The 11,641-nt window shown below is 34.4% G+C and overlaps 1 protein-coding gene across 2 annotated transcripts; it reads left to right on the top strand.

Annotated features, from left to right (window-relative positions):
* The first annotated feature begins 219 nt into the window (after positions 1 to 219).
* LOC139976847 (uncharacterized) lies at positions 220 to 9,474 on the top strand. Of its 2 annotated transcripts, none has more exons than XM_071985678.1 (10): positions 220 to 295; positions 2,037 to 2,126; positions 3,403 to 3,708; positions 4,083 to 4,394; positions 4,903 to 5,070; positions 5,501 to 5,550; positions 5,948 to 5,993; positions 7,012 to 7,067; positions 7,453 to 7,498; positions 7,795 to 9,474. In XM_071985678.1, the coding sequence occupies exons 2-10, from the start codon at positions 2,069 to 2,071 to the stop codon at positions 9,204 to 9,206; spliced, it is 2,454 nt and encodes an 817-aa protein (XP_071841779.1). In that variant the 5' UTR covers positions 220 to 295; positions 2,037 to 2,068; the 3' UTR covers positions 9,207 to 9,474. The 2 variants fall into 2 exon arrangements, with proteins under 2 accessions (XP_071841779.1, XP_071841776.1); XM_071985675.1 differs by having other exon boundaries at positions 5,939 to 5,993.
* Positions 9,475 to 11,641: the final 2,167 nt, after the last annotated feature.

The following is an 11,641-nucleotide window of genomic DNA, read 5'->3' as shown; positions in this document are numbered from 1 at the left end:
ATTCCAACCATTTTATTTTGACAAGCGGTCTACAAAGATAATTTATCGTACACATTCTTACCATGAACATGGAATACCAAAACAAACATATAAGCATTGCTCCTTTTATGTCTATACGTTATAATTAGCAATAAGCGTTTGCTCATTATAAGGTTTTACAAGGGTTAAAGTCGAACAACCACTGTAAACGCTGCGTTGCTTTAAGGTTAAGTGATACGAGTAGGTCGTTGTACGCGCTTGTAATGACATAAGGTAAGTCCTGTATACGTGTCAGTAACGCAGCTTATATTTTTAGGTATGTATAATTCTTAAATTATAATATGTTCCTGTAACGTGTAACGCATGTCATATTTCATTAGATTTGATATAATAATATAATCGGCGGAAGTGACATGATCAAGTTTTGGTAGTTCTTGTTTCCAAAATATTACAACATCAGGTACGCAATATAGCTATCGATTGAGCTTTTATGACTACCCATGTAAAATGGCCGACTACTAAATATTCGTCACTGCGTCACAGCATACATTATGAGTGTCCCACATAACTGGGACAGTTCACATATAAGAGCATATTACAGTATGTGACATGGCTGAAGTACTCAAGTCTGGACTTGAAATCGCGTCCAGTTTAGGTAGTTCCAATCTTGGACTTGCACCTGTCACGGACACGGTCGCACTGAACAAGTTCAATAAATGTTATATCTTTGCTATATTGTAAGGGGGCATGCATTTTTCATTTTAAAGAATTGTTTGAGTATGTATGACTTACACTGGGTTCTTTGGTATGAATCGGAATTGCTGGATCATTTATAAAGATACTCCGTATATAATGTATTTTGACCTATAAAAGTGCCATAATATTATCTCAGAGGGTATGTGTTGCGTACACAATCTCTCAGTCATAGCGTACCCAAATCATTTTATATCTATTGACCTACTGTAAGGACTGTTTGAAGGAAAGAAGTTGAGTCATACTTTTCACTGCTACAGAGACTTAGCTTATGTGATCATGGAATATAAATGATTTTGACAGTAATTTAAGTCACTTTAAATTGGCAGGCCATTTGAAATAATATACAAAAGTTATCAGTTAGTTAAGTTCGGTAGATATTGACATGAAATACATGGCATACAATCTGCTTTTAAACAAACATGTAACACGGTTTGCCTAATTCGGTACCGGTGCGATTTGTTTAAACAAATGGACTATTCGTAAAAGGTCGTTGTGTTGGTTTTATCAATCAAATCGATATTGAGTAATAAGTAAAAGTTTGAAACTTAAACTCAACATCTAGCTCGAAGAGCAGCAGGTCAGGTTGCAAGCAAATCCAACATTTCCGAGTCCGAGACAAGTCCAAGTCTAAGTCCAAACCGGGCCCTGTCTGAGACAGATCCGTGTCCATGCCATTGCCAGACTTTACACACCTGTATCTCCCTTTAACCGTACTCCTTCCTCCATCGCACACCTCGTCATCGCTTAATATCCTCATAATTGAATAATAAAACAATACTATGTATGTATGTATGTATGTATATGTGATCTTCCCGCAAGCAGGAACTCGCGAAAGAAGCCATGGAGGCTTATAGACTCGCAAGCTGACCGAAGCCAATCTCTCGGCACACATCCATTTAACGTCCATGTCGGGAAGTTGTTATTGAACAACACCCTTGCCAGACGACACATATTGCTGTCGGCGGGGAATCGAACCGGGGATCTCATGACTGGGAGACGCCGGCGTTAACCACTAGGCTATACACTCCGCCTAATACTGAACATTAATTTTGTACTATTTTGTACTATAACAATATTAATATATAACAATATTAATTTAATACTGAACATTAATTTTGTGAGATTTTGTTGGACTCTTCTTACAGGCGAATTTGTTTAAAGTTCCCAAATGTTTTCGATCCTTTACGGATATTCTTTAAAGTAAAGTGATACAATAAACATATGTTCACCCGTTAATAAAGAATTAAGCAATGTTTTTTGGCTTACATATGTGATTAGCAATGCTTGTTTTTCTTCTGCAGTCTTTAACTGAAAACAATCGAAGAAAGAAACAATGTTGAAAAAAGCGGAAGTTGTTTTGAGTCTAGCGGTATTGATGTCTTACGGTTTAGGTAAGTTTATTATATTATTATTGATATGTTACACTAACAACCCATTATGCCTGACAACAATGTCAGCATATGTTACCTCGATGCATACCACAAATATTTTTTTCATGCTAGTCGAATTTTTTTCACTTGTGATAATTAGGCACAATACTGGTGCTTTTCGCTACATGCAAAATTTACGTTGGTATTGAACAATTACGAAAACGTAGAAGAGAAAACATATTGACGACTTAAACGCATTGTTTCGTGTTCAAAATCTGAAAAGTACTGCTTTGCACGCTCTCTCACAGTAACTCTATTTTTAAAAATAGCAATTGTGTATTTTGTATCGATGATATCAAGTTTGTCTCAGGTAATTTTCAGACTGTTACCTTTCTATATTTAAGGCAGCAATGTACGTCAGCTGCACCAGTCCTTTCAGATATGGGGTGATAAGGGTGAGGCTGGTCGATCTGGCAGCCAGCAGTTTGGGTGGAAGCAAATTTGGAAGTGAGAAGCGCACCTGAGTAAAATGTAAATCACACACAGCAGGAAGAGAACACGCCCAGGTCAAAGAAAACCATAACAATGTTGCCTCTTGTTAACCACATACACACATACAGAAGTTAGCATGATAAACTATTTTAAGAAATAATTTTCAGCCAGGTACTCTGCTTACAAATATCCCAGGCATATTGTTCAAGAAATTAAAAGGATCGATTCCTGGGGAAGTGGGAGTGCGCGTGAAATTGCAAACGGATACTGATAGGGTAGCTCCCATACATTTTAGTTAATAAGCAGATGCCCAACGATTACATATGATGCGTTATCGAAGTAATGTGCTTGAGCACACATTCATGGAGTGTAGTTGGGCGGGGTGTTGTCACATACAAACTGATACCAAGCCTCAACATTTGGAGCCGAAATCAGCATCGTTTTACACAGCTTATGATCAATACGTTTAGTGTAACACGGAACTTTATCTGAACATTTTACGGAACTAAGAAACATGATATTGATTCGTTGTAATAATTGTACAACACATCAAGTTTCCCTGGCTGTCTTTGCTCTACGATAAGCACACGTATGGAATACAAAGCGTTCATATGCATACACTTCGTTAAGTTCGACACATGCGGTGAACCCTTGCAAATAAAATATATGAAACACATGGAAAGTTTGAACCACTATGATTAATCACTTGTAAAAAATCGTATTACGTATGATATATGTATTATATATTATATCTAATATAGTATACAATATAGTTACAATCATTTGCATATATATTTTTTATAAGTTTACGGACTCCATTGCAACAAGAACGAGTATGCTACACTCGGCCAGAATTTCGCCATTGATTGTCATGTTGAAAATGGTAGTAACGTATACTGGTACAACGAGAAGAATATGTTTGGCAGTCCCCTGGTAAAACTTGAAAACGGAGAAAAAGTAGTCCTTAAACCCGCGGAAGGGAATTATGACATTACAGGAACAGGAGCTTTGTTGATCAAAGGCGTAATAGAAGAGCGATGCGGTTTGTACAAGATCGTCAGTGTTAAAGATGCATCGTATGAAGAAGCTTTTGTTCGTTTAGAACTTGCAAGTAAGTATAATACCATGTAAAGAAAGTAGTCTAAAAAATACACATTATGCTAAACAATACAACTCACCATGTAGTTTAATGTGTAGCAAGTATACATTTCGTGCCAAGTTAACAATGTATAAGCTTATAATAAACAAGAGCAAATTATTACTGATATGAGTCTTGAAAATTAAAATATGTTTCAAATGTAACGTTAGTTTGATATAAACCGATTAAGTTTTTTTTAAACAATGCTTTCAAGTCTCCCCGTGCCGGCATTTTTAAATGCAACATAAAATACATGCCGTTTCTTTTACCTTATATTTCAAAAGTTTGCAAATACTTGCTGACAAGATTTGTTTAGCGTTAAATTGCTACTTAACTTTTATTCGTAGTTAAGCCTCAACAAGAATGTCTGGTCGTTTCCCTTAGTGATTCCTGCTACTGTAGCTCTTACGCAAAGATCAACCACAATGTTTCCTGCAGTGTCCTTGGTGCTCGTCCTCAAGTAAACGTCAGCTTAATCACTGAAAACGAAGACCTCTTCAATGTTACCGTCAGGCATAATACAGATACGGATACGTTTGATACTATTGCTTACAAGGAAGTTTCTATGGATACTTGTGGTTCAAAACTGACAGTGAGATGCACTGTTATTGGAAGTAACATATTCGGCATCAAAGACAGTTCTATGGATCTAAATTCAGGTAACCTTCATTATATCATAATTTAACAAAACCATCCAAAATCTTATAGTCTTTTAGGTTATAGTTTTGTTCACACCATTGTTTCATAATTGTAAAATATGTTTACTATGTTTATGCATAATACCATGGCAGACTTGTTATTATATTAAGCACTTTTAATATACATTTTTGTATACACATTAAAGTAAAACAATTTACAAATAGCAAGGATGGAGGGATGTGCTATCAACGTACTGCATATAAGAGATCGATAATACAATCATAAAGTATAGCCAGGCGGAGAACTGGTTGGAAATGGTTGGAAAAAGATAATCTAAGTTTGCATATCAAGTGCCACCGAAACTAACAGGGCTTTAAGACAGTGTGTTGTTCATTTTGCAGTAGGTTTATTAACAAATTGAAATGCATTATAATTTTTTTCACTTCAGTGGCAAAGCATGAATGTATACAATGAGATATTAATAAGGAGACGCTGAAAACTCAAACTTTTTTATGTATTTATTCGTAGCGCCTTGCATTCAAACCACCGACACACACACTGATTCCACAGTAAAGGATGAAGAAGTACCTGTATTTCTCGATGGTTTTAGATTGGTAATAATTGTTGCAGTCTCCGTCGGAATAGCGGTAATGATATGTTTGGTGGTTACTGTTTGTTTTACTGTATGTAAAAAAGGTAAGAAAGACGTCAATATATGTACATGCGATTTATTTGTTTAATAATTTAGGTCTTTTGAGCGCGAATGTTAGTTATTGTTAATGTTAATTCCACGGTGAGACACATTTTATGGAATGGAAATGCCGCGTAATGTTTTTTTTTTTATGCAACATGTGAATATGTTGTCATTAATACTCAATGTCCATATTCAGTTCCTTTCTGAAGTTTATTATTTGCACATCATAAATAAAAAAGAGTAATTCCAATTTCTGACATATATTGATGGGCTCCAAAATCTCAAGCAGAAGTCAATAGCTATTTGAAAATCTTGCTTCCCTGTATACGCATATCCAATAACAGTATTAATACCTTCTGAGGGGAATATCATGAATTGATGTTTTCTTTCAATTTAAAAGAAATGTATTTTGGAAACACTTTTCTGTTTTAGTAAGGAATGACAACTCCACAAAGGAACACCAAGAGAGTGGCACCGAATTGGTATGTTTAGTATAAATAGTACCGAATATTCATATTAATATCAGATTTTCTATAAGGGTTCCTTGGGTTATGCAAATATTGCTTTCTTACAATGTTTGAATTATATATAATATTCACAAACATAGTTACGGAACAATTGTGGATAAATTTAACAATACAAATGATGCCAGATTTAACTTGTTACAAATTTATATTGAGATAGTTCTTGGCTCTTCCAGCGTAGCAACGTGTTGATTACATAATTGTTTCATTTATATTCCCCGATGGTAATTTCGTCTCGTCGCATGAATCTGACTTGTATTGCTATATATTAAAGTACACGAATCGTCGTTTTTCATGCGACATGTCAATTGTAATCGTTAAAATTTTAAAATTTTAATATTATTAGCGTCCACAGGATGTAACAAAACCCCTTCTTGCACATCCATCGGAATTATCGGAAGGTAATGATGTATTATTTGCAAATCATAAATAAAAAATTGTAATTCCTATTTCTGACATCTATTGATGTGCTCCAAACTATCTAGCAGAAGTCAATAGCTATTTGAAAATCTAGCTTTCCTGTATACGCATATTCAATATCAGTGTACACAACTGGATATACTTTCATCGTCATTAAAACCATGAAATTAAAAAAAAAAGTTCATTGTTCTAAGTTTTAAATCGTTGCACGGCCAGCCACTGAAGTACGATACTGATAGTAATCTGGAGAGTGGCTCAAGACAGCAGCATGACAAATACCGACAAGGAAACGTTCAAATAAATTGTACCCACTCCAAATATAACAATTGAAAAACTACTGTCCTCAACAGAAAAACCTGAAAATTGTGATACCCGGCCAACAAGATTAGCAAGATGAAAAAAAAAAAAAAATATTGTTCAAGCCAAAACTATGAATGGGGTATGTAAATACTTCATTTTGGGTGCTCATTAGAACTGCTCATAGCTTTGCCACTTACTCAGTGCGCTTGCTTTCTCTAGATTTTCTGACTGCGTACTCCCATACGGATGATTATTAGTGGTTTGACCATTTTGGGGGAAATTTTAGCTACCTTTACATGTTAAAAGGCCTCGAGATAGTGATTTCCCATAGCTGTCAATTCTCTATTTTAACCAGCTTTAATCAGCAGGTTAACATATTCGCATGTCAGACAATGAAATTATATCCTTGTTCTGCTGTTATGTTAATAGTTGTGCATATGTTATATCGTATAGTTTTCATATTATCTTAATTTTGGGCGAACATTAATTTCCATACACTTGTACCCTGATTATTATAAAGCTAATTTGACATTCTAGAATAGTGAGTGAATTCAAATATCAGCAGACCCAACGCATTACTGATGACATATATTGCACATTGTCCGAACGTAACTCAACGGTATCAATACCTTCTGAAATAGAATCTCGTGATATGATGTTTTCTTTCAATTTAAAAAATATTTTGTAAACACTTTTCTGTTTTAGTAAGGAATGACAACTCCAAAAAGGAACGTCAAGAGAGTGACATTCAATTGGTATGTTCAGTATTAATAGTGCTTACTATTCATATTATGATATTTCAGACCTTCCGTAAGCGTTCCTTGAGTTTAAGGAATAATTCTTTATTACAATGTTGAATTATACTATACACAAAACATAATTAATTTTGAAAAATTAAACAATACAAATAATGTACGATGTAACTTGTTGCAGATGCATAATTGAGATGGATTTTAGTTCTTTTAGAGTATATACGTGTTGATCACATATGTGTTTTCATTATAATCCCCCAAAAATGGTAATTGCGTCTTGTCCAATAGAATCGTTGCTAAATATTCAAGTACACGAATCGCCATTTCTTATGCAACAGCTCAATTTTTAATCATTAACATTTAACTGTCATGTTATGATCTTCCACAGCGTGATACAGAACCTCTTGTTACACAGTCTTCGCCTTTATCAGAAGGTAATGATGTAGTGTATTATTCAGTCTTGACAACTATATATTTTCTCCTGACATGTAAAGACAAACCAAGCAACACTAGGGAATCGTCCCTTTAAGAAAATGCTACAAAAATCGTGTAATATGTAAATGAAATTACATGACTAATTCAAATACTCTTTTAAAAAACGAATTAACTTATAAACAAATTTATCATATTTTTATTAACCAAAGTTAATGTCTTAACACTTATTTTTTGCCCAATAATTTTGATGAAACTTAAGAATAAACTTTACTTTTGTGACTCTTCTTGTTTTAAGTACAAATGGACAAGTTGATGAATCATCTTCGAGATCGATATCAGTCGATGAGCTACATAAAACCACTGCCATGGGGAGAGAAGGTTCTCATCGATGAACTCTACACTGAAACTATTTGTAATGTTACTTATGACAGTAGCCCCACAAAAACCAAGACAAGCAAATCATTGCTGGATCCAAAGGTCTCTAAACAAATAAAGAGGGCGCTGTTTATTGCAGACATTGGTCATGGAAAGACATCACTTCGTCAGTATCTAGCCTGTCAGTGGTCAAAGAAGAAACTAAAGGAAAAGAAAAAAGACACACTTTTTATCCTGCCACTGACAGGAGTCGACATTACTGCCGGTATTGGAGAACAATTACATAAAACTTTCCCAGAAGATATGAATATCTCACGTGAACAACTGTGTGACATTATACTGAAAGGTAAATGTCATCTACTGCTGGATGGATTAGACGAAATTAGCCAACAAGAAAATACTAGCAGTACACATGTTGTCTCACCTGGTGATATTCCAATTAAACGTTTATTGAACGAGTCCATGTTGAATCAATACCCACATTTAAGGTTATGGGTTACATCACATAAGATAGATCAGTCAAAGTGCATTTACAAACAACCATACGTTAAAGTAGAGATTTTAGGATTCAATACAAACGAGATTAAAACATACGTCGGTAAAACACTGGAGTATTACAAACGCATCACACCAACGAAAACACTACATAACGATGATTTAACTGATGCATCAAGAAGTAAACCAAAAAAGCAAGGAATTGATGAAATATATGCAGACTTAAAAGAAAAAACAATTCATACTTTAAATCAAAATGATTTAGTGAAAGACTTTAAAGACACACCGTTGTTTATTGTCATGTTTATACATATCGTAGTATCAAAGTTACTCAAAATTAATGGGGCAATCAATGAGTTGAACATCAACAAGATGTCTTCATTAGTTACTTCAGTCATTAGTTGCCTCGACAGAAGGTTCCTGGAGAAGCCGGGTAACGAAGCTATGTTAAGTGAGATACAACCGTTACGAATGAAACTCGCGAAAGCATCTTTAAATTATGATATAAGTCAATCGATTGTGAACTTTGATCTTAACGAAGCAAGTCTTGAAGCCCATGAAATAGAAATGGCTCAATCAATTGGATACATAAAACCTATCAAAGGGTTGAAGAAAGTTGGCGTGTCAAAATCTGACTACAATGTGTTCTCTCATGATTATATTCAAGAGGTTTGTATTGCGGAATACATTGTTTCAGAGGATTTAGATATTTTAGACAAGATCTTACGCGCATTAAAAGCCAACCAGCCAGACGAAAATATAAGAATCTCCCGAATATTGCGGTTCGTATGCGGCATTTCTAAGAAGATGAGAGACAAAACATTGGAATACTTATGAAAATATGAATGCTGGAATACGTTAGCAGATTGCATCTTCGAATCGGAAAACGATGAGGATACTCTTGATATGGAAAATAATGAAGAATCTGTCAAACCGTTTACTCTTCAGCAGAAGTGCTCGTTGCTTCCAAACATGAAAGTCGTGCGCTTAGATGAGCGATATCATCAAAATTCGTTCAAACTCTTTATTGTTAAGTGTTTAGGCTCAAATGTAAGTAACGGCTTTGCTATCTTCATAACCCGTGTTTTTACCAGTCACAAACACGAGTCTCCAAACGCCCATAGCATTCCTAATTTGGAGCAAACTGTATAAGACATAGGTAATTTTTTAATCTGTCTGTAATCTGTCGATTGATTCTGAACACTCAAACGAAATATATGCAAAACGCAATACGTTTCACAATTATTCAAATATAAATCTGGGAGATTTATGAACGCAATTCAATGTATCATCAGTTTAAGAATAATAAAGCAAGTTTGTAAAACTTTCCGATAAAAACTCAGAAATAACAAACATAGATCAATTTGTTGTCAGAATAATCATCAAGCAAACACACTTACAAATATTTTACTAGGAAAATACCTCAGTGGCATAATCATAGTAACAATTGTCATTATAAAAAGCAGTGTCATTGATTTACTTAATATTTACAGTACTTTATGCAATATATTACACATCATGCGACTGGAAATTCGATATTAGCTCTTAAATTGTATTAATGTTTCCGTACAAACTAACGTGGTCTTACCAATTAATCATTCATTTGTACGATTACCGCTCTTTGACACACGTCGTAAAACTCGTTCGTACCAATACATACGCCTTAATATGAATTATTACTTATGCAGTTTTTCAGACAGTTTCAAAGTGGAAATTTATTTCATACTTAAAAGACATAGTGAAAAATGTTTTTCTCTTAAAATTGATCATACTTAGTCACATGCGTTCTAAACTCTTTTTTTTCCTTCAAATGGCCTATTCCATAACATAAAATGCACTAAGCTATACCACGATAATGACACGTGGAAAAACACTTATTTCAATCATTTTATTGATAGCAGTTTCGAGATTCACGAACATAAGAAAGAAAGACGGCTGAACTCATGTCTTATCTCATCTATTTCGCAGGTAAAATTTGAAGCTATGTCATTCGGTGCAGACTGCCCATTGAATTTTCTGCTTCAGCTGAAGTTGCCTGAGATTGACATCATCGAGTTATATGACATCAATCTGGAACAAAAAGAGGACTTACTAATGATTATCGTACTGTGGGCGAAAACAAATGTCAAAGCTCAGATTCGGTATTTATTTGAGGACTTAGTACTTACTTAATAATCATTATTGCTAAAAGGGACACTCCTTATGCGTGTTAATCGTTCAATTTAAATTTCAACCAGCCTGGATTAAAAGAACATTCTATTAGTGTTTGTATCGTTGAAGTAAAACTTGAAGCTCTTTGATTAATGTATTTAGCTACATCAAATATAGCAATGTCATCAGTGATATTGATATAATTTTGTGTTACTCCCTGTAATATAAAACCTTTTCACAATGAGAAACATATATTCTTACAAAGCAGTTGCATAGTGTTGGAATTATAAATGATAATAACATCTGCCACTAAGCAAACATTTCTAAATGCATACATTTCAAGGAAACATTAAAAACATTAACCAAATAACTAAAAAGGTGAAGTTTTTGGATTGTATTGCCTTGATTACACTTGAGCAGACCACCTCCTATGATTGACTTAATAGAGGAAGGAAGCCTTGGTTTCTCCGAAAAAAGGCCGACATTCAAACAACTCAAACTAGCGTTTAGAACGAAATCTGGATATGGGATTTTTAGCTTACAGAGTAGAACATTTACATATTTCAAATATTAGCAATATCAGCTGCCACTGGAATAACACAACAACCGATTAAAGTAATGATTATTGTAATTGCAGTCCCATTACAACCACATGTACACAGTAGCCAGATGATGTATCATGACTTTATTGGTATTTTGAATATCCGGTAAACACGATCCCATTTACAGAGATTGTTATTCTCATTCATTATTATATTTGTAAGATGCAATGTTCCTGAAATGGTTGGTTCCAAATACCAAGACGCAGAACATTTGAAACATATAAAGAGTAAGTACATTTTTACAATTATCAGACGTTAATTGTATGTTTTCTTGTGCTACAATGTGTTTGCTATTACAATAAAGGCAAAAGAGCACATTGCAAACTATTAATTCTTGTGATCCGAGAGTAGTGAATGCCGAGAGTGGGCGAAGTATTCAATAACATTGCGGCTTAGTTTTGAAGAGCAAAATAATATAATTTGTAAACAATTGTACTGCCTTTGCCATCACCTCATACGACAATGATGCAATCATTTTTTGTATGTCTAAAGGTAAATGGCTGGAACACGTGTGTATCC

Source organism: Apostichopus japonicus, chromosome 12 (assembly GCF_037975245.1).
Source record: "Apostichopus japonicus isolate 1M-3 chromosome 12, ASM3797524v1, whole genome shotgun sequence".
In the NCBI taxonomy this organism is placed as follows: Eukaryota; Metazoa; Echinodermata; class Holothuroidea; order Aspidochirotida; family Stichopodidae; genus Apostichopus; species Apostichopus japonicus.
This window is presented reverse-complemented; position numbering and strand designations above follow the sequence as displayed.

Excerpts from the sequence above, each read along its gene's own strand:
- LOC139976847 (XM_071985675.1), top strand. The coding sequence starts at position 2,069 with ATGTTGAAAAAAGCGGAAGTTGTTTTGAGTCTAGCGGTATTGATGTCT. Across the intron at positions 3,709-4,082 it reads TGTTCGTTTAGAACTTGCAA|TTAAGCCTCAACAAGAATGT; the intron begins GTAAGTATAATA and ends TTTTATTCGTAG. Across the intron at positions 5,551-5,938 it reads AAGAGAGTGGCACCGAATTG|CGTCCACAGGATGTAACAAA; the intron begins GTATGTTTAGTA and ends TAATATTATTAG.